This window comes from Colletotrichum karsti (genome assembly GCF_011947395.1).
Source record: "Colletotrichum karsti strain CkLH20 chromosome Unknown Scaffold2, whole genome shotgun sequence".
Lineage (NCBI taxonomy): Eukaryota > Fungi > Ascomycota > Sordariomycetes > Glomerellales > Glomerellaceae > Colletotrichum > Colletotrichum karsti.
This window is the reverse complement of record NW_024065902.1, coordinates 176422-196928: the sequence shown is the minus strand read 5'-3', so window position 1 is coordinate 196928 and position 20507 is coordinate 176422. Positions and strand designations below refer to the sequence as shown.

Sequence of the window (20507 nt, the reverse complement as noted above, 5' to 3'; positions counted from 1 at the left end):
TGCAATTATGCCCGCAGGGCTGTCCTCGACGACTAGTGTTTCTGATGCTCTGCGGGAAAGCTGAAGTCTTTCAAGGCCCAGTCGGTAACAAGAGGGGTCCGGTTTGCCATTCTCCACAGACTCGGCCGTGACAAGGTGATCCGGCACTGGGAGAGACAGAAGAGAGAACCACCTGTGGGCAAGTGGTTCGGTGGCCGACGTGACGATGGCCCATGGATTAGGCAGCTGCGCCACGCTTTCGAGAAAGTTTCGGGCGCCTGGTATCTCTTGGGCCATATGCCCATACATGTCGGGCAACTTTACCTCAACCTCTCGGACATCTGGGACAAGAGGTCAGACTTAATTTACTTCAAAATTAGGACGGGCGGTGACTGATGGTTGATCATCAAGGTTACAAATCGACTCACAATCCCAATTGGCCTTTTCAGGAGCAACAAGCTTCAGCGTGTCGATGGTGCGTCTACCATGAGAAGTCTTCAAAGTCGTGTCGGCTGGGACACCCACTTCCGCCCCGATTCTGGCATGAAGTTAGTGGGCTGGGCTTGGGTAAAATCGGTCGCAAGGGTGATGCACCGATGCCAGTGTTGAACGATGGCCGACGTAGTGTCAACGATTGTACCATCGAGATCGAATAGGATGGCTGCGAAACTGACCCTTTTTTCAGGGTCGTCTTGGTGATGTTGAGAATTCATGACGGTAGATGCTCTCAGCACCGCTAGGGAAAGTTGGCGAATCGATGAGTCTTACGGTCAATAGGAACAGACGAAAATCTCGTATCACTCCGGTCATCATTCGAAAGCTCAAGGCTGCAAATCTTTTGCATGGCTTTATGCATAGGATCATGCTCAGAGTTCATCAGCTCGGAATTACTAAAAAGGGCAAGCTGTACATGGCCTAGTTCCTTCTCGGATATAGATGGTCTTTCTACGTAATACTAATAAGCTCGATTTTCCTAGACTACGCCAAACCAATGGCATATTTAATGATCTAGCAGGTAAACCCTAGCAGCTAGCTTCTCCCCTCAGGTATCGAGTATCTGTTCACTATGCCCCCATCGCTGAGCTGAACTACCTCATTCTTCTCGTCATCAGACTCCTCATCTTCATTTGCGTGGTTGTCTTGATTTATCTTGAGCAGCATTTCGCGTTTCTTCCGCTCAATCGCCGCCAAGGTTCCTCCAACACCCTTAAAGAAGTGCGACATCTCTTTCAGCTTTCGGCACAGGTAGTCGACATCGGAGCTGCTGACCAGAGAGAGAAAGTTGTTCGGTCTGTCGACTGAACTCGCTTGCTTCAAATGTTGCTCTTCCAGAATGGTTGATGCCGCGATGAACAAGCCCTGATTGATGAATGGCGTAGACAGATAACCGGTGTCGTCGATAAGTTCGGCAGTGTTCAAAATCTGTACAATCTTTTGACAGGCTAACAGAGCAGCCTGTGGTTGCTGAATTCCACCATAAGCATCGGCGGATGAGTGCAGTGTCTCATCTCTCATTTCTGCCTGAGACAGAAGTATTGTAAAGGCGTAAAAGTAGACGTGAAGCATCAAGAACAAACCTGCCTGCTTATCTGTTGCAGCCCTTTTGTAGTTCTCGATGGTGAATGTTAACTCCGAACTGAGGGAGTGGTATTGGTTCATGATGTTGTCCCTGACCTTCGAAAGTCGTGCTCTTTTGGTAGATTCACGTGAGCCGCCTCCACCATCGTGGTCTTCGGGCCATGTCTGGTTCAGAAGTTCAACCGCTTCCGAGAAAGACAGCATGAATCTAGCAACCTCTGGGAAGATCATATTCTTCATCGACACAGATTCTGTGAAATCGAGCTGTGTAGCTTTCAAATCTTGGGCTGTTGGTATGGGAACATCAACTTCGGAGCGCTTCGGAGTTGGCGGTCGACCAGTAAGCAAGGAAACCGAGACATCCAGAGCAAAGACCGCCCAGAACAACAACAACTTGGACTTTGCTTGATGTATCTTGGACATTTCGTCGCTTAGAAGTCCCTTCCCATCTGGGCTGAGCGGAGAACGATCCCAGAATGCGACAGTCGGGTTGTTCTCTTGCTCGGGAGTTCTATGAAGCCCCATATCCTGTGCCATACGGATAGCCATCCCAGACAGCATCCACAGTCCTACAATGAGTAAGTTAGTATTTCCGTTTCTAGGGGTGCCTTTTCGGCAGGGTCTGTTCGTCTGAATACCGAAGTGAACACATACCTGCTTCGTTGTTGTCGCCAAACTCGGCCCAAGCTAGGATCAAGATTCCGGATACCACATCTGTGGTGGGTATGGCCAGCAAAGACATGAGTTGTTCCTTTGCTCGTTTCAGGAAGTAGGCTCCGTTGCGCCATGGGCTCTCATTCACCGTCTCGACGCCTCCTGAAAACACTTCAAAGGGGCAGAAACGCAAGGTCACAGCCACCACAGAGTTGATAAGAAAGCTGGAGCACTGCCCAGACCGGACATGGCCATGAAGGATGTGTTCGTTTATGAACGGGAAGTGGCCGGCCAAACGATTAAAGAAGACATCGGTTACTCGGCGTAGTGCGTCCATGGATAGATCGTATGGCGAGTCATCTGGTAATGCACCTTGGCGCATTGCTGTTGACCCTTTTGCTGAGCCTGTTCTTCGAGAGTTCGGAGTTGACATTCCATGAGGGCTCCCTTTGTCAGAGTCTACATCGTGGCTTTCCTGACGCATATTGACGGCGATAGAGAGTGTTCTCAACCCGGGCAGAACAGCGGTCGGGCCAAATCGACGATAAAGCCGCAGACGAATTGACTTGGAAGGGGTCATTGGCGTTTCGGTACTGCTCTCTAGCTGCCCTTCTTCGAGGATGCTGTCCCAGTTTATGTTGCTGACGTTGTCCATCCCCTCAAAATCGAGCACGAAATCTTGAATTTCAGACCAGTCCATCCCCTCGAGAGCGAACACTTCTCTTGATGGCACGGTCGGGTGTAACTCCGGAAGCCCAACAACATCGGAGTGCTGGTGACTCGAGTGTTGCCGATCTGTGACAGTCGCGGCGCCATCTAGATTTGAGGCAGCCGTTGCATCCACGTCGAAACATCTTTGGGGACTGTTCAAACTAACATCAATTTGATGCGAGTTTGAGCTGTTATCTTGACCATCCGATACAGGCTCTGGTCGTTCGGCTCCTGCGGGTATGATTCCCCCCAGTACTTCTGGATTGTGACTCTGGTGAGTCTGTGGGCGACCTTCGTCATTCCTCGCCTTCCGTCGCTTTCTTTTGTCAACCGTATCCCACCGACAGTCAATGTCGGCAAGTTGGCAGGCCTGGCAACGCGGAAGGCCAGATCGTGTCTCGTCGCCGTGAGATTTCAGACTGTTGGATGCAATATCGCACTTCACCTTTCGCGAGCGGCAGGTTTGGCATGCCGTGGAAGGCAGTCCGCTTCTTCGTCGGATTCGTTCGTTACGACTGCTAGAACTGAAGTCATTGATCGTGGAAACGCGGAAGGTCGGTGCTTTGGCTTTCCGGGGAGATTGCACATTCCCGTCAGCCGATAATTTGATATCCGCCATAATGCTGCATTTTGCGGTTTGTCGGCGATGGTGTGCGAAGATGCTGGAGTTTGGGCTTGTGTCTTGCTGGGAGAGTCTGAGGCGGAAATTGGGATTTGGTGGGGTCGAAATGTCACCCGACGTTGAAGAGGTGTCAATCACGTGTCAGATTCTAGTCTGCGACATTTACGCATGCTTTCGCTTGCCAGCATTATCAGAGTACTGGGTAATTGAACAGAAATAAGACGTTGTGCCGTTGGCATTAGTAGCAATTCGTGCTCTATTACGTACCCATCCCGGAGTCTGAGGAAGCAATCGTGATTATTTGAAGACATCGGCGCACGATCTATTCCGTCTGAACAACCTTCAACAATCCAAGTTAACGGTTATCCAAGTAACACTCCTTTTTGTTCTCAGCCCATCCCACGGGCTAGGGCTTCATATTCTGCTTCCATCCCTCTCTCTATTCAGCTCGTTGCCTTCAACTAATACTGGGCGGGAGCCTCGGAACTACCAGATGGGGATGCCGAGACTACGCGCTAGTCTTAATGAGGTACTCCCGAGCGATTCAGAATGCTTAGTCATGACCAAAGTTAGGTTTCGAGTGTAACCGCAAGAGAAAAGAATACTTGAACCAAATCATTCAATGACAAGAACTTACGCTGAGAAGAGCCCACGACGACAATTCAATATTGTTTAAATTTTGCTTGTAACACAAGTGCAGGCAAAGCATGAGAATGGGGTTAGTAACATGAACAGTACCGGTGGTGTGGGCACTCCGGTGTGAACGAGCCATCGGCCCTTACTTCACCAACACACACAATACAACAGAGGTAAACTAGAAGCCATCAGCATATGACTGAAATGCTCAATTCGGCTGCATCATTTACAATTGGTATGTCGCCTCAGGTCACAGTCTGAGGCAGGCCCTGAGTGATAGCTTTCATGTTGTATTTTAAATCTGGTAGATGTTGATTCGTCAATCTAATCTTCTATCAGTAATCTCAACCAATCATGTCTTCCAGACCTGATAATCTGTGGATTTCAGAATGACCGGACTGGACTACTGTTGTACACAGTCACAATCAGCCGTCGACTCTACTTTCAAACACAGTACATCAGTAGGCTTCTGAACAGCACTCTTGGGGTTCGTGCGACGGTCAAGTTTCAAGACTTACCTTAATCAATTTCAGATTCGCTTCATTATCCCCAAGAACAACTGTTTTGTGGAATGGATGTGAGAGACTGAAGATTACATCTACTTGCTTCTACAGAATTACCGTGCGGCGCGAACACGGTATACATCGGCATGACGACATGGTGGGAACCGAGTCGCAGGCACCACGTTTTTTGTTAGGAAAATATTTCAGACGCTGAGTCGAGGTTTTTTTTTCAGTGAGGGGCAGTTCGAACCCCGCGACGGCGATATCTTACTGCACAACGGCAGCCGGTACGGTTCTAGTCTCATTGAATGCACACACCCTAGTATCTCCTCGTAAGGAGTTGCTATTTGTTACCAATATTCTACATCTCCGGCTTTTGCCGAATTAGTCTTTTCACGGCAGGCATCTACGGACTTGACTCACGAGTCACCATGGCATCCCGCAACAACACCAACACAGTCCACCTGACTGAGCAGGAGGCGGAGCGCATCCGAAAAACCGTCCAGGACAATGTAGACAAGCGTGCCGGCATTGTTGGTCAGGCCCGAGAGTTTAGAGATGCTCATGGCGCCATCAGCCAGGCGACAGGCGCATCCCTCATGCAGGATATGGGCAACATGACAGGGTCGGGCAGTGAGGATACGCTGCCTGCTCTCGGTGTCGGACAGGCATACCTGCCATCCACAGCCTCTCTTCGAGACCTGGAACCAATGGGGTTCGCTGACCTCAAGATGGAAACTCATCATAAGGGTCGGAGACTCACCATCAAGCGTGCGGCCCCAGTAGTCACACATGCGGCCCGGTCGTGGACCATGGTTCAGGATGAAGAAGCAAAAGAGACGGAAAGATTGGAGGTTTGCCTCCACAAGACCATGCACGGAGGAGAGCTGCTGGAGTCTGCTACCGTTTTCGAGATTAAGGAACCTTTCTTCACCTTGACTGAAGAAGGTGAGGCAACGATTAGGATCGATCATCCTTCAGACCTTGTTCCTAGGACGGATCCGGCCCCAGGTGCCGACAAGAAGGAGCCCGAGGTCATGGCGAAGAAGTGCAAGGATTTGGGCAATGAGGCTCTCACGAAAAAGAAGCTGGGGTTGGCTCATGCACGGTATACCCAAGGTCTAGAGTTCGCTCAAAAGGACCTTGCGAAGGCAGCAGATTTGGCCCGAGATATCTACCGCAACCGCGCTCACGTCAACCTTCTTCTGAGCCGATGGGACGAGGCCATCACCGATGCTAAGGCTTCTCTTATTGAAAAGGATGACGACAGGTCGAAGGAGCTTGATAGCAAGGCCTATTTCCGCGCTGGTACTGGAGCATACAACCTTGGAGAGTACCAGCAGGCCAAGGGCTTCTTTGAGAAGCAACTGGAACTTGCGCCTGAAGACAAGGGCGCGAAAGCCAACCTGAGGAGATTGACCGTGCGTCTGAAGGAGCAAACCGAGGGAACTCACGACCTCAACAAGATCAGAGCTGGCCTATCACGATCCTCATCACGAGCTGACGCAGCTACCTACAACGGCGACACCGAGGTCAAGGACAGCAAGGGTCGGGGCCGTGGTCTCTTCGCTACCCGCGATATCCCGTCTGGGAAGATCATCATGATTGAGAAGGCATCGTCTGTTGTTTGGGGCCACGAGAGCGAGGCTCTGACCGGAATGACATACGACGTCCGGGACAAGAAGATCAGGGTGTCGCCGATCGGTTTGACAAAGTCTATCGTTCAACGACTTCTGAACAACCCCTCGCGCATCGAGGGTGTTGTTGATCTCTGGGGCGATTACCGTGGAGACGGCAAGGGCCTCGTCAAGACCGATGAGGGCCCAGTCGTCGACGTCTTCAGGATACACGACATCGTCTGCCGCAACGCGTTCGGCGCGGACGACCAGCATCTGGGAGGTGTGCCAAAGCCGAGCACGGGTCTCTGGGTCCGCGCCGCCTACATCAACCACTCCTGCGTTCCCAACGCCAAGAGAGAATTCGTCGGCGACCTCATGGTTGTCCGCGCCCTCCGCAAGATCTCCAAGGGCGAGGAGATCTTCCACATGTACGACGAGTCTAGCGACTACGAGACGAGGAAGGCTGCTCTGATGACTACCTGGGGCTTCGAGTGCGACTGTGCCCTCTGTGCGGCTGAGAAGACTGACGAGCCTGCGACGAGGAAGAAGAGGAACGAGTTGGTGGCTGAGGCGAATGACTTCCTCAGCAAAGTTCACTGGTCGGGCGCGAAGCGCCTCAACGTTCTCAAGGCGCAGCGTCTTGCGAACTCGATCGACGAGACCTATGGCGGCAAGAAGTATGAGGGTCTGTCTCGTCCGGCATCGCAGGGTATCAGAGAATGGCTTGCGAGAGCGAACCAATAGAGAACGATAGCATAGAAAATCCAAGTCTGTTACTTCATGCCAACGAAGTCTACTGAGCCTATGACTTCGTGCTTGTCAAGCCGAGGCCTTTCCGTGATGTCTAGTGATGCGACAACAGCTGGGCATTGACGAAACGTCAAGAATAGGCGGAATCATTATTCTGTCGTATTCAGTAAATACTCTAGAAGCAACAGGAACAACAGGAACAACAACCTTAGTAACGCCAGGAGCAGCCCCCTGTGACCCAACACCGAGATATCTCGGGACAGGACCTCCATGATATGGTCCTCTCGTTCGTGCGTGTGTGAACTGAGTAGTAATTCATCTGGTTTAATTATAGACTTCGTGATTGTATATGTGCGACAATGGCTCGTCTAAGACGCCGAACTCCTGGAAGATATGATACAAGAAGAACAACTGAAGGTTTGCTGCTTTGGAACACTCAATCCAGCCTCCTCCACCACAGTTCACCTCGGTTGCCACCGTCTCTTTGCGAGGCAATAAGCAGAATCTTTCCGTCTTCGAAGAGAGTGTAGTTCCGCCTGGCTTCGGTTCCGACCATTGACGGGATGTTCGCAACCGTCAAAGGTCCGTGGATGACCTGGCCAGAGGTGGCGGTCGCGGGGATCAAGTCGCTGAGCTGCAGTTTGCCGGCGTATCCGATGGAGTGTCTTCCGACCTGCGCCCAGTCGGCATCTGTTTGGTTGAGTTCGTAGGGGAATGTGAGGCCTTCGGGGCGGTCTTCGGGGTCTGTTGATGTGATCGTGGCGGACATCCAGCCGGACTTGCTGTACGTCAGGATTCCGACGGGGTTGGAGCCGTAGACGCGATCTTCAACTGGAACGCCATTGTTGGTACTGGAAAGGGTGATTGTGAGTTCATGTTGCTGGTCGAAAAGGGTCGCAGCGATGACTTACGCGGATGTGTTCAGAAGGGTGTAAGTTCCCGCCAAGACGGCGAAGATGTCGGTGGCGTTGACCATTTTGGCGGCGTATGTATGTATATAAGCAAACAAAAGTTGTCAAGATATTATACTCAAACTGAGGCTGGTCAAAACAAGCTTTAAGCTCAGAACGTGAACGAGAGACGGATAAAAGCACACGCACATGTGTCATTCTCGGGGCAATGACCGGCCGCCGCAAGCATTTAAGTAGGCTTACTCGAGAGTCGCATCCAAACCGGTCCATCCAGGAACATCATCCGCACGACCAGCCGCGCGGGAATGCCCTGGTTGCTATCCCGTAATGCACCCCCATGATAGGCCGCGACGTCCAAAGACTGACAATCCAGATGACACCACCAGGGCGAACCCAAGAAAGTCTAATAGGAAGGCACAGGCACGCGAGAGCGACGGCATGGATACAGGGGGCCCCATCACTCATGCCAAGCAATTAAACTCGCGGCTATGTCCCGGGATGAGCCCTTGTCGAAAGAATCTCTCAAAAGGGGCCTGAAGTTCCGCAGCCTGTCATCGCGACGTCCGTCGTACGGGTGCGGGTAGGGGCGCGCCTACTGACTCGCTCGCATTATCGCTTAAAGGTTTTCCGCCGAGATGAGTGTGGCGAGTTACCTATTCGCGGGTCTGAGCACCCCGATTGTCGTTCCGGGTTTTTATCGATGCAAAAAAGGGCGCATCGAAACGATTTTGTTTCGTCCAAAGGTCGTTGTTCTCTTGGCTTTGGAAGGCTGTGTTCAACCTTCAAACATGGAGAAAACGGGGACTATGTGAGGTTTCTCCCGCCAAGTCTCTTGGCAGCTTGCTTGGCAAAATGGGAAAGCCAACGGGCGATTGTGGGGGAATTCGTGCGGGGTACATAACTGTAATATCACCTCGCAGGCCGGTGCGTGGGATTGAAGATTTTCGGTGATATTTTTGCGCCCGGTATGCCCGTACAGGGTCACGATGGACGCCCGAACAAGGTTGGAAGTCCGGAAGTGACCTAGGCCCCGGAGGAACGGATGAACCGGGAGTTGACTTGCCAAGTCTAAATGGACCCTGGCCGCCTGTCAGCACTGCAGCATCGCGAACCCTTATTTGTTTTTGAGAGGGGTTCGAAAGGGGTCGAGAAGCATTTAAAGACTCTGGGTCTTGGTTTGACAATCTATTTCGCGCATGAGGCCAGAACCCACAGGCACCGCCGCGATAGCGATGTCAATATCGGGGTGATTATTCAACTTCTTTCACCTTAAGCTGCGAGTTCATATCGTCTTAGGTGAATGCGACCCATCAAATTAGGTTCCGGTGAATATTTGCCTATTTTGGAATCCGAGGGAATAAGGGTAAGCCTTCGTTACTAACGGCTATGGTCATGCTGTCAGCGTTCAATCTGAGTCGTTGTTGGCCTCGATAAAGTCAGGCCTTGCCCATCATATTTCCAGCCGGAATGACTTCGGTTTCCATATGGTCTCAGTCCTTCTGTCATTAGGTTTTCACCGACACAACATGGGTGTCAACCCTCTCGTGACTGTTAGTATTCTTCGTGTCATGGCATAAGAAGTTTCTCCAATCGATTCTTCAAGTTCACAAATTACAAATAGAATTATTATGAACTGGGTAGGTTTGGAACTACAGTCCTCCACGGCTATTGTTTTCCTTGCAGCTACTCCTCGCTACCTGTATCATTGCCCTTGCTGTTGGTAGCCTTGCTGTTGGTATCTTTGCTGTCGGTAGCCTTGCTGCTGGTAGCTCTAGTGCGATCCTTATTATCCGTCATCGTTGTTACTACCCAAGTATTCGGCTAGGAATACCAACCGAGGAGTAGTGTATACCAGGTTTCACGGACCACCTTTTCAGTCGATGGCCTTGAGAACGTACTTATCTTGCCAATGACGCTCAGTCGTCGGAGGCAGGCTGCGACGAGCCGCAGTGGAGCGCTCCTGCAGAAGAGACGCGGCGAGGTAGTTGCTGCGCTTCACCTCAGCCGAGTCGCCGACATCTCTCTTCGTAATACCGCCAAATGCGCACTTTCCACCGTTAAAGGCGGCATTCGCGGCCGCCTTCCACACCTCAGTGACGTCATTGATCATTGGCAGAGTCCAATAGAGACGGCAGTCGGTGATTTCCTTGACGAATTGGGCAGGAATACCATCCTCGACGTTATCTCTCAGGATCTGGTCACGCACGTTCACAGCTGCAGCCAGGCTGCGGTTGAGGGGCAGGTCGCTGTAACGAGCAAATGCAGCCTTCTGCGCATCGGTGGTGGCGTACTTCAGAAGGTCGGTGGTGAAGCCGTAGATAGAGCTCCAGTCAAGGACTTGAGAACCCTTGATACCACCAACACCCTCGATACCGCCCTTCTTGGGTCGACCGCCCATGGCAATTGACTTCACGTTACCGTGGAGGCGAAGAAACTCGGAAGCCAAAGTGCAGGTGGAGGCGCAGACGCCGTCATAGAGGATGATGATGTTCTCGGCCTCGAAGGGCTGAGTGACGTTGGTGAGGTTGCCGTACCCGTTGATCTCGATACCCAAACCGAAGGTAGTGTTGTAGGTGGTAAGGGGGTCGTTGAGGTTCCAGCGCATCAGGTTGGTGTATGAAGTGTTCTGGAAGACTTGAGGAGCAAATTTGGCATCATATGAGGTGAAGGGCTCGTCGGTCAGGTTGTAGTCATAGCGCCAGTTGAACCAGGTCTGGGCGTAGCTGATCAGATCAGCGTTGGGGCTGGTGTAGACATTCAGACCGTTGACAACATCGGAGACGATCTCGGCTGCAGCATTAAAGCCATCGTTTTCCTTCCAGCGGGAGTTACCCTCCTGGATCGCATCTGGGAAAAGCTGTCGGAAGAAGTCGTAGCCTTGGAGGATGTAACCGCCGCCGTTTTGCTGAAAGTCGATGACCAGCTTAGTCTTGCCAGCAGCAAGGGCAGCAGTGTAGAAGTCGCGAGCGACTGACTGGAACTCCTCAGGGCTTTCGCTCTCAAAGGCAGTAAGAACGATGACGGCGACATCCTCGAGGCCTTCGCCTTCGAGGTAGTATCCAGAGACCACACCGTCAGGGGTAGTGATAACGGGGGCGGGGTAACCCGGGAGAAGGGCACCAGAGCCGGAGCTGGAGGGGGTCGTGCTTGCAGGGGTATCGGCAGCCGGGCTGAGGGGGTTGCAGAACTTGGCGTAGAAAGACGGACCGTCGACGACGTCAGTGAGTGCCTTCTTGATAGTAGCGTGGTTCTCAAAGGTGACCTCGGTGCCGTTCTCAAATGTGAGAGTGGTGTTGGCGCCTTGGTAGACGTAACTGAGTGGATTAGCTCGAGTTGAGACGATCTCACTTGGAAACCTACCGAATGCGACCCCCAGAGCTGAAGTAGCCCTTTCCGCCTGTTGTGGCGAACAAAGACTGCTCGAAAAAGACAGAGTTATAAGCCGAATCTGCGTCGCGATTCCAGTTGGCCTTGTTGATGGTCTCGTCGAGATACTTTGCAGCATCAATACCGTTGATGAGCTTGACGGCGGAGGCAGTCTCCGGAGATGAAACGACATCCTCTGAGACCTTGTTAGTGCAACGCCCAATCTGAATGGATCTTATCTTACCGTAGACCTTGATCACAGGTAGAGATGAGCCGTCCTCGCTAATGGAGACGAGAGCGCGCTCACGGGTCCACTCAAAAACAGCAGTCAACAGATCCGGGTAGTAGACGAAGTGCCCATCATGCCCAGGGCCGAATACCTCCTCATATAAGGCAGACTGGAACGCGTATTCACTAGTATAAACGTCGGAAACAAGATTGCTTCGAATAGTTTCAAGCGCAGCGAACATATCGTAGGCAGGAAAATCGTAATCGGCTGGGGGGTCCGCCTTGTAGGCGGCGTCACTCTGCCATTCCAGGTAGGGCACGATTGAGTCGACCAAGTCGATGGCTTCTTGTTTTCCAAGGGGGACGGAGTTCAAGCAGTCATAAGCCAACTGGGCAGGCACGGTGGGGGTGACTGAGGCTTTGAATTAGCATCGCTCCTGACACAACCGCTGCACGAGAAAGGACATCACGAGAAAGGACATATTTACCCGTCGGGGCAGCAGCGTGCTGAGATGCCCACGCTGCGCTGACGGCAGCACAAGGCTCGGTCGGAGAGCCGTACGCGGGCGCCGTTGTCGTCGTCGTCGAGTTGTTCAGGGCAGCAACAACGCTGGCCAGAAGAGCCGGCACGGCAGCAAAGGAGCTTCGCATCTTGAAGTCGGTTCAGACGGACTTGGCTTTCGACCCGGAGTACCGCAGAAAGCTGGCCTGAAAAGCCAAGCATTCGCGCAGTCTCCTCGCATCCTTATATCCCTCCATAACTTGCCCATCTTGTAATCGTCATCCACAATTCGCGTGGGCAGAGATTCGGCCGCCGTCTGGGTCCTGCGATGTCACCATATCGCGTAAAGTGGGCGTTCATATCAATCGCATGAGCTTGTTTTGTCTACACCTTCCACTCCAGCGTCTCAAATGTTAGTGTGAGACGGGCCTACTGTTACTAGTTGAATAGAAGTTACGGGCAGGTAGTAACAGTAAACCCCTGTACTGCTAACATTTGAAATACTGGAGAAGGTGTACACCACATGAGCCGCTAGCTTCAGTTGGCAGGTCGTTGTGCAAGGTTACTCCCCGACTGGGGCCGCCCCTTGCGCTTGCCTGGCATACGAGGGAATCTCATCTCCAGAGCGCACCTTTGTCGAAGCTAAATACATGAAGATCACGGATAAGTCGGCCGTTGAGCTGCCGGCAATTGCAGTCGTTTACTTCTCTACCTCTGCAATTGTCCTTGCTGCTAGTCGCTCTAGTATTGCCTTCGCTGCCGGTATTGCTCTGCTACTAGTACCTCTAGTATTGTCCTTATTATCCGTCGTCCTTGTCATTGCTCAAGTATTCGACCAGGAATAACAGCCGTGACTATGGTACTGCAGGACGCGGAATTCCGAGCTGAGCCTGCTCTGATAATGCATCTTCCCGTCATTTCTGGCAATATCGTTGGCTTCCTCGAGTGCTTTTGGCGCGTTCATTTCAATTAAGAGTGGAGGTGCGACTTGACCCCTGAACCCCGGCTCCAACAAGGACTCCTCTCCCGAAATCCCGCGGACGAGCTCCGGGTATGTCTCGGATCGTCTACCGAACGTGCATTGTGCGATCCCCGACACCAGGAAAGGTATTGATTGACGGCTATCACGACCCATCGACATTCGCTTTCGCCGGAGAATGTGAGAAATGAATTCAAACAAGACTCTCTAGTTGAAGCACAGCGGAATTCCTACACGGGGAGTGATTCTGGCAACGCCTGTGATATTACTGAAGGAATACGCTCCGTAGGCTTCATAAAACAAACACATTATTCCTCCGCCAACGCCATTATCTCATCCTCTATTTTCTGCAGAGGATCGAAGGACCTGGCTTCAATTTTCAACTCCTCTGCCCTCTTCTTGTATGCATCTTGCGTCAAAACCTCTCTCAACCCCTTCTCAAGAGACTCCGTCGTAGCAGGAGAATCTGCCAAAAATACCCCCAGCCCAGACCACTCGATTCTCCTCCCAATGTCTGGTTTATCGAAGGAATTCCCAGCCTGGACCATCGGTACCCCGTTGGAAACTGCGTGCTGAAACCCGCCGTATCCGCTATTCGACACGAAGACATCGGCGTGAGCCAAGATCGCATCGTACGGGAAGTAATCCACCACTCGCGCATTATCGGGCAGTCTGTTTTCGGGAAAGCTGCTCGTGTCCAGTGTTGCGCCGGAGACACATAGGCATGCGACGACTATAACGTCGGGATTGGCAGATAGTGCATGCATCGTTGGGAGTATGAGTTCGCGGTGATCCAACACCTCCGTTCCTTGGGCCACGAAGATGATCTTCTTTCGTCCGGGTATTGATGCATGCAGCGAAGCGCTGTTTATGATGATCTCCTGGAACCATGGTGGATATATGAGGCTCGCCGGCAGTGGCTTGATCGGCAGTGTTCCCGCGAATTTGATATGAGATGGCCAGTCGCTGGACGGGAATTCGAGAGATGGCAGGCACATCTGAAGCGTGACGTCGTGGCAAATTGTCGTCGCATCCCAGAAAGGGTGTTCGATGTTTGTTGGGAGGCTGTCGTATAAAGACTCCAGCGGTTTCTGGCATCCCATCATACCCAAGACCCATCTTGCACGCTCTTCGGCGGCGTTGCTCCACGTTTCTCGCAGAACACGAAGGTTCCTTTTCCTGCCTTCCTCGCTGTCGTCGAATGACAATCCAGATCCCCAAGGAGGTCGCTCCGGACTTGACCAGAACGTTGGCACCACTCCGATACCTATTGTCTTAATCTCCTCTCCCTCGTCGAAACCTTCCGGCAAGTCTGTACCCAGTTTCAAGGCCAAGGTTCCCGAAAAGCACGTGTCCGATAACACAATAATCTGAGCTTTTGGCTGTCTTCGGCGTATTCCGGCAAGTGCGAAGCGGACGGACTCGAGTCCGCTAGGTAGAAGTGAAGTGAACCCTCCGTCGAGAGACGCTGCAAGCCGAGCCGTGGGGTCTGATGCATGCGCAATATCCGGCCAGCGTCCTGGATCATCCAACGTTCCCCATAGGCCGATAATGGGACTGAAATGTGCGTCGATTGCTTCAATGGTCGGCTTCCATCTTTTGGTTCCCAGGATAGTAACATCAAATCCTCTTTGTGTCAGATGCTTGCTGATTTGTAAAGCTGGTCGCATGTGACCCTCCCTCGGGGGAACAGCATATAAGATGAGTGGGCGCGCTGTTTGTGATGCAGACATATTGGCTAAGCTTTGGGGTCGTACTTGGCTGACGTCGAAAAAGGAACACTTCGCCTGACCTACGTTCGTTATGTAGTCACTAGTAGCGACGTCTTATGAGAGTACACGAAGCAAAGCTTTATGGGTTCCCCTCTGTGGCCGGGTATTAGAGGGGTTCCCCAGTCGATGTTAAATTGCGGCGTGATAAGAACCATGCTGACATTTTATTGGTGGTAATCTTGACGCCAGCGCCTGCCGAGTCAGTGGTCTAGATGTTGATTCCGGTCAGAAATTCTACCAGAAGCCTTCGACAGTCCGACTCAAGTACGAATGTGCAGTCACTCACTTGACCTAATCATTGAGAAGGGTGTTTTCGAGCTTCACCCGCCGAGGAAGCTGTGACTTTTGATACAGCTTTCGAGTCCAATCGATCGAATCTTGAAGTCAACCGTGTTCTGTTCATCGTTCGTTCTTATCAGGGCTATCCTGGTATTCAGTTACCCCGAAAGATGTGACGATCTCTGCCAATCGCAAACATGTGGAGTTATCAGAAGCAACTTGACTCATGTCTAACGATAAACAATCAGGTACAGAAGTGACATGAGCTGATAGTCACTCGAAAACAGCGTCAATTTTCACAGCAAACTCTCCGGCATCTGTCTGCAGCGTGGATCATGTTTGTGAAAGAAAATGGGGATGCTACACGTAGCCGTAAGTATCAAACAAATGGGAAGACAAAGAGCACATAGCGTTCGACAATTCTTACGGCAGCACGATGTTGGAATACCTCCATCGCCACATTATTTGGTTTTAGCAAACTCTTGAACGTTCGAAGCTCTATGGGTGGATGTGCGGTCTAATTTACATGTACGTTTATGAAACAACGAAATAGCGATGTGGTGACTGAAAAACTGCTTCTCCAAAAGGACGAATATTGGAAGTTGAATAGGTGTACTACTCCTAATTAATAACCAACTAATCGATCAATACAAAAATTGTCGCCGGATCTAGCTTGAGAGTCGTGTTATTCCATACAGTCTGACAGCGATCTACATGGTTTGGCTGTGACTCGCGAACGTCTTCTCCGACCACTGCTGTCCCACAAACTTGTAAGCTGCTGGTAACGTACTGTGACTCCCCTTGATACATTCGTACAACGACAGCTCGGCTGGTTTCGCGTATCCAGCAAATGAGATCGCCCCGTCGCGCTTGCGCTGAAACAATTCCCATCTTCCATGGCTGAGATCTGGAAGTGTTGTCCTCCAGTTGATACAAATAAACATCTGCCACCCCGTCTTGTTTATTTACAGAGCCTGCCCCGGGTGCCCTGATTTTATCTGCATCGACGTGCAATTCCGCTGTCTCATCACAGTCAGGGTTTGGGGTTTTGTAGTGGTCTTGTAGCCTCCCGGTACTGGAGAATCCATATCCGTCCCAATTGCGATATTTGAATGGCATGGCGGTCCATTTTACAAGGCCTAAGTGATCGAAGCACTTCCCAGCCAGTGTGGCGTCGTCTGAGGCCAGTATTGCCCGCAAAATCTTACAACTCTCCTCATATGCCTCCCCGAGATCAGATGAAAAGTTGTGCTGGACACTCTCGGCCCACTCGTTGGCTTTCCCAATGTTAGACACCATGTCTCTTGCTGGCGGCCCAACATGGACGATGCTACCGAGAACGTAGGACTTGACGGGGAAGACATCGGCGTTGTTTGATACATGATCTCTCTCGATTATGAGTTTTGGGTCAGTCTTGGCTTCATAAAGCCGTCCAACTTGTTGAAGTGGTGACGAATGCGGCTCCATGAGCAGAGACTTGATCAAGCGGCCCATGTCCATGATGTCAGATTCTGACGTGGGATGAAAGAGTTGCCGCGCGTTCATGAATCGCATTGTGTCGGTCCAAATCTCCATCAAAGACTTCCTGTAGTCCATCGGGAAACCGTGGCCATCGGCAGCCAGTACGACCAAGCCGTAGACCTTATCCTTTCTGTCCTTGCATTTTGCAAGGCGATGTTCCACAAGAAGACGTCTCAAGGTGTGAGAACCGGTGTACTTCTCTTTGAGATGGCGATCAAGTCGGAGTGGTCCCTCGCCGTTGAAATGGCTGTGATGGGTGACCGTATGGATGAAATTCTCCCATGACATCGACGTGGTGCCAAAGCACACCTTTTTCTCGTCATTTTGCCCAATCTCTTGAATGATCCACAGCCTATCCCAGTAATCGTCTGAAACCAACTTGGCCAACAGAGCGCTCTCCACATCTTTGATCTTGTTTTGAGTCCTCTCTGAGATGTCTTGCTCTGTTTCCTCATCATTGGCAGTCGGAGACTCCGCAGATATTCTCTCTATCGTCTCTTGAAACTTCGAGTATTTCCTGCCGAGCCAAACAATCACCTGGCTGGCCCTGAAGTAAATCTGCCCCATCATGCGCAGCTGCCGATTCCTCTCGTCGGCGTCCTTCTGATTGATGCATAGTGCATCGATCCAGAAAAGGGCATCCTGAGAAACCTGTCTTCGTAGAAACCGAAGGGCGTCGAGTAAGTTACTCCGGACTTCGAACTTGCAGCCGTCTACTGTGATAGCGTTATTGGGGTTGTCGTCTCCCCATGTGTACGAGAGAGCTTCGAACTTTGGGCGTTGCCCGAATGGTAAGTGAACCAGTCTGCAGACCACAGGACTATCTTCATCGTCGGCTGGCTCGATTGCGACGAAGCGTGTGCAGTCGACGGTGGGATCCAGAGGGCGATAGACGAACACGTCTGACTTTGTATAGACGTTGCCCAAATGATCGGTCTCCGTTGGATTAGGGTCTGTCCGCCGTCGAGACTCGTTAGCAAACATTGCGCCGACGGCTGGGTGAATTGGCAATGACATTGTCTAGCAGTCGTCTTGACCGGCACTGAATGCAATCAGCCACGTAATCTCTGTCTTTGAGGAGCGAGGGCTGACACGAATCGGCAGGTTGGTGTTATTTTGCAGTGAAAATCCGTATTTGAAGGAGCATGAAACGATGAAAAGAACGCGACCTAATGGACGTCTTAAGTGCGGGGAGCGCGTTGATTACGTCGGCGCTTCGCGCAAGGGAATGATTGGCGGTTCAAGCCACGGCGAGGCAACGGTGAGGCAACGAACCAACGGCTTACCTTCATCGAACGAGGTGCGTCAACGGGCCGCAGGACATAGAGGCTGACGCCGGTTTTAAGTTCCATGGTCCCAACCGGGGTTCCAAATGGGAGTCACTATGATATTTTGAGAACAAATTAAGCGCCGAACATCTCGGCTATTAGCCAACAATCCGAAGTAAAGCCCTGTCCATTTGATCAAGTTCTCGATCGACTCGCTAACCCGTATTTCTATTCCACCAAATGCAATACGCCGCGCAATACAATGCAGCCACCCTTATGATCTGGTCATATATATCTCGCTATTCCACCATTCAAATGGATACGTTCTTCACCTGTGGAGGTACCATTCTCTTCAGTGTCTCCCCATCAGACTTTGGCCATGGATATCGTTTCTCAAGAGAGTGGATCATGTCTTCGTGGTGAGCAGAGCGTGGTTCGATCGAAGTTTCGTAGTGACCCAAATGGCTGATAGAACCCGGCATGCTTTTCATCTTGGGCTCAACAATGTTGCCATCAACAGACTTCTTTCGAATGTTGAAAACAGCCAAAGACTGCGAAAAGGTGAGAAACAGCGCGTTATCCGCAAATATCCTACCAGGGCAAATGCGTCTCCCAAAACCGAAAACGAATTTCCGAGGGTCGGTCTCCGGCTGATGGTTTTCACTTTCCAAGTGTCTCTCTGGCCGGAATTCTTCAGGATCGTGATAGGTTTCCGGGTCATGGGTAAAGCGCCTGTGAAAGAAGGAATGATGTTAGCCTCGTATGAGCGGATGAGATCTGCTGAACGTACCAGATATTCGGCATAATCATTGCCTCTTTTGGAATACGGTATCCCTCGTAAGTGGTGTCCTCTTCACCAGCATGAGGTAGACCCATAGGAATTACGGTGTGCCACCTCAACGTCTCTTTCAAGACGGCTTCAACATACGGAAGAGCCTCCCGGTCCTCGAGACTAGGTAAGCGTCCAGTGCCAACCACACGGTCGATCTCCGCTTGAGCTTTTGCCTGGACGTCGGAGTACATCGTCATAGCCAAGAAGAAACAAGCGGTAGTAGACACGGTCTGCAGCGAACATGCATGGGTTAGCTCGTAGTTCACCATAGAGCAAACGAACAGCATATTGGGCCTATGCTTACCGTATCAGTACCGCCGCTGTATAGAGCTGCAGATGACCACTGGTGACTATGAATCTGCTCGGGGGTGTTCTCGCTGGTCCTGATAAGATTTGCGATGTAGGATGGGTTGTCTCTTCCCTCGGATAGCTGGTGCTTCGTGAATTCATAGGGTGTTTCGATCGCAGCATTCAGTTCGTATGCCCACCTCCTCGCTGTCTTTTTCCAGCCCGTTCCGGGAACCCAATCTGGAACATAGCGGACTAGAAAGAGTCAGGATAGGGCAATCTTTGGACCAGGATGAATCCATGGCGGATTTGGAAGCTTACGAATTGGAAGAATGTCAACCAAAAAGGCTCCAGGGACCGCAGCTAAAGACAAGTCATCGATGGAACGCTGAATCATGTCGATGAGAGGATCCCTCTTCTCTTGCTCCGCGTTATAGCCATAAACAACTTTCAGGATAGAAGAGCCTGCTTGTCTATATTCCACCAATTAGTCACTCTACCCCAGGCAATAAGTTCAGGTTCGAAACATTGCCTTGCCTCTTGATATGATCTCTGAGAATGTCGGGATTATCCAACAAGTGAAGAAGGAAGTGTGCGTTCTCGGCTTCTTGCATTTCGTGGTACTGTGCAGCCAGCGACTTCGTTCCGATGACACGTGCGAAGCTCTTGCGGTGATCTCGCAATGTGTTGTTGTATCTCATAGCGGCGGTAATTCGTCCCCAACCAATGCTGAGTCCGTGTCAGAAAACATCTCAAAGTTCAGAGCATCAGCAATCACTCACATATCTCCAGCGAAATGGAATTGCGGTCTAGAAGCGAATGTTGATCGTTTCTCCAACATATCAAGCGCCAACTGGCTGTCGTTAATCAAAATGAGAGTTTTCCCCATAACGCTGACTGAGTTGATAGGTCCTATGTGCGTGTTAACTCAGATGCAGTCTGTGGAGAGGAATCATGTACTCACCATGCAGCTCAGCAAGATTTGCCCAATGTTTAGCCTCAAATGTGCCAGTTTTCGGCAAGTCGAGCAAATTTCCTAAGAGTGGGAGTCCCTTGGGTCCAGGAGGAAGAGGAAGAAGGTTGGCATTCTTCTTCGCCTGGATCAACCTGTCTACAACGTAGACAGCCAAAACCACGGCGATGAAGCCGATCACGAGCGTTGAGTCTTGCATTTTGTGCTCTTGCTTTAGTCTAGCACTAATCCCAGAGATTCGAAATCTTGTAGATTGAACAACTGCGGACGGCAAACGCTCTGATATACATGTTTCAGTCCAAGCCCTACTGAACGACCCCTCATCACCTAGTTACATCGAAGGTGGCATCTATCCAATCTTACCAGAATGCGCCTTGCAGGACGATATGCAATCATGTGGGATTTCGTACCAATTGTACATTTCCTTACGCTTTACGGAAGGTAGATCCGTGAAACCCCTGTGCCAACAGCTCTGTTGGTTTAGCGAGCGCAAGATCATGCAGGGTCGGGGGCCACAATTTTGTGAGAAAGAGGAG

The 20507-nt window shown here is 51.2% G+C and overlaps 5 protein-coding genes across 5 annotated transcripts; 1 reads left to right on the top strand and 4 right to left on the bottom strand.

The window, feature by feature from the left end:
• Positions 1-1008: 1008 nt before the first annotated feature.
• Positions 1009-2593, bottom strand: CkaCkLH20_00602 (C6 transcription factor; the record flags this gene model as incomplete). Its single annotated transcript, XM_038883322.1, has 2 exons — positions 1009-2126; positions 2212-2593. 2 exons carry the CDS (start codon positions 2591-2593, stop codon positions 1009-1011), a joined length of 1500 nt encoding a protein of 499 aa, XP_038750917.1.
• A 2521-nt stretch (positions 2594-5114) lies between these two features.
• CkaCkLH20_00601 (TPR domain-containing protein) lies at positions 5115-7046 on the top strand (the record flags this gene model as incomplete). The annotated part of the gene is made up of 1 exon (XM_038883321.1): positions 5115-7046. One exon carries the CDS (start codon positions 5115-5117, stop codon positions 7044-7046), a length of 1932 nt encoding a protein of 643 aa, XP_038750916.1.
• A 442-nt stretch (positions 7047-7488) lies between these two features.
• On the bottom strand, positions 7489-8028 carry CkaCkLH20_00600 (uncharacterized protein; the record flags this gene model as incomplete). Its single annotated transcript, XM_038883320.1, has 2 exons — positions 7489-7903; positions 7964-8028. The coding sequence occupies 2 exons, from the start codon at positions 8026-8028 to the stop codon at positions 7489-7491; spliced, it is 480 nt and encodes a 159-aa protein (XP_038750915.1).
• Positions 8029-9836: 1808 nt separating this feature from the next.
• Positions 9837-17594, bottom strand: CkaCkLH20_00599 (uncharacterized protein; the record flags this gene model as incomplete). The annotated part of the gene is made up of 4 exons (XM_038883319.1): positions 9837-11277; positions 11324-11525; positions 11574-11969; positions 16298-17594. 4 exons carry the CDS (start codon positions 17592-17594, stop codon positions 9837-9839), a joined length of 3336 nt encoding a protein of 1111 aa, XP_038750914.1.
• A 595-nt stretch (positions 17595-18189) lies between these two features.
• Positions 18190-20170, bottom strand: CkaCkLH20_00598 (cytochrome p450 oxidoreductase; the record flags this gene model as incomplete). The annotated part of the gene is made up of 7 exons (XM_038883318.1): positions 18190-18610; positions 18669-18940; positions 19015-19253; positions 19320-19422; positions 19499-19727; positions 19781-19910; positions 19963-20170. 7 exons carry the CDS (start codon positions 20168-20170, stop codon positions 18190-18192), a joined length of 1602 nt encoding a protein of 533 aa, XP_038750913.1.
• Positions 20171-20507: the final 337 nt, after the last annotated feature.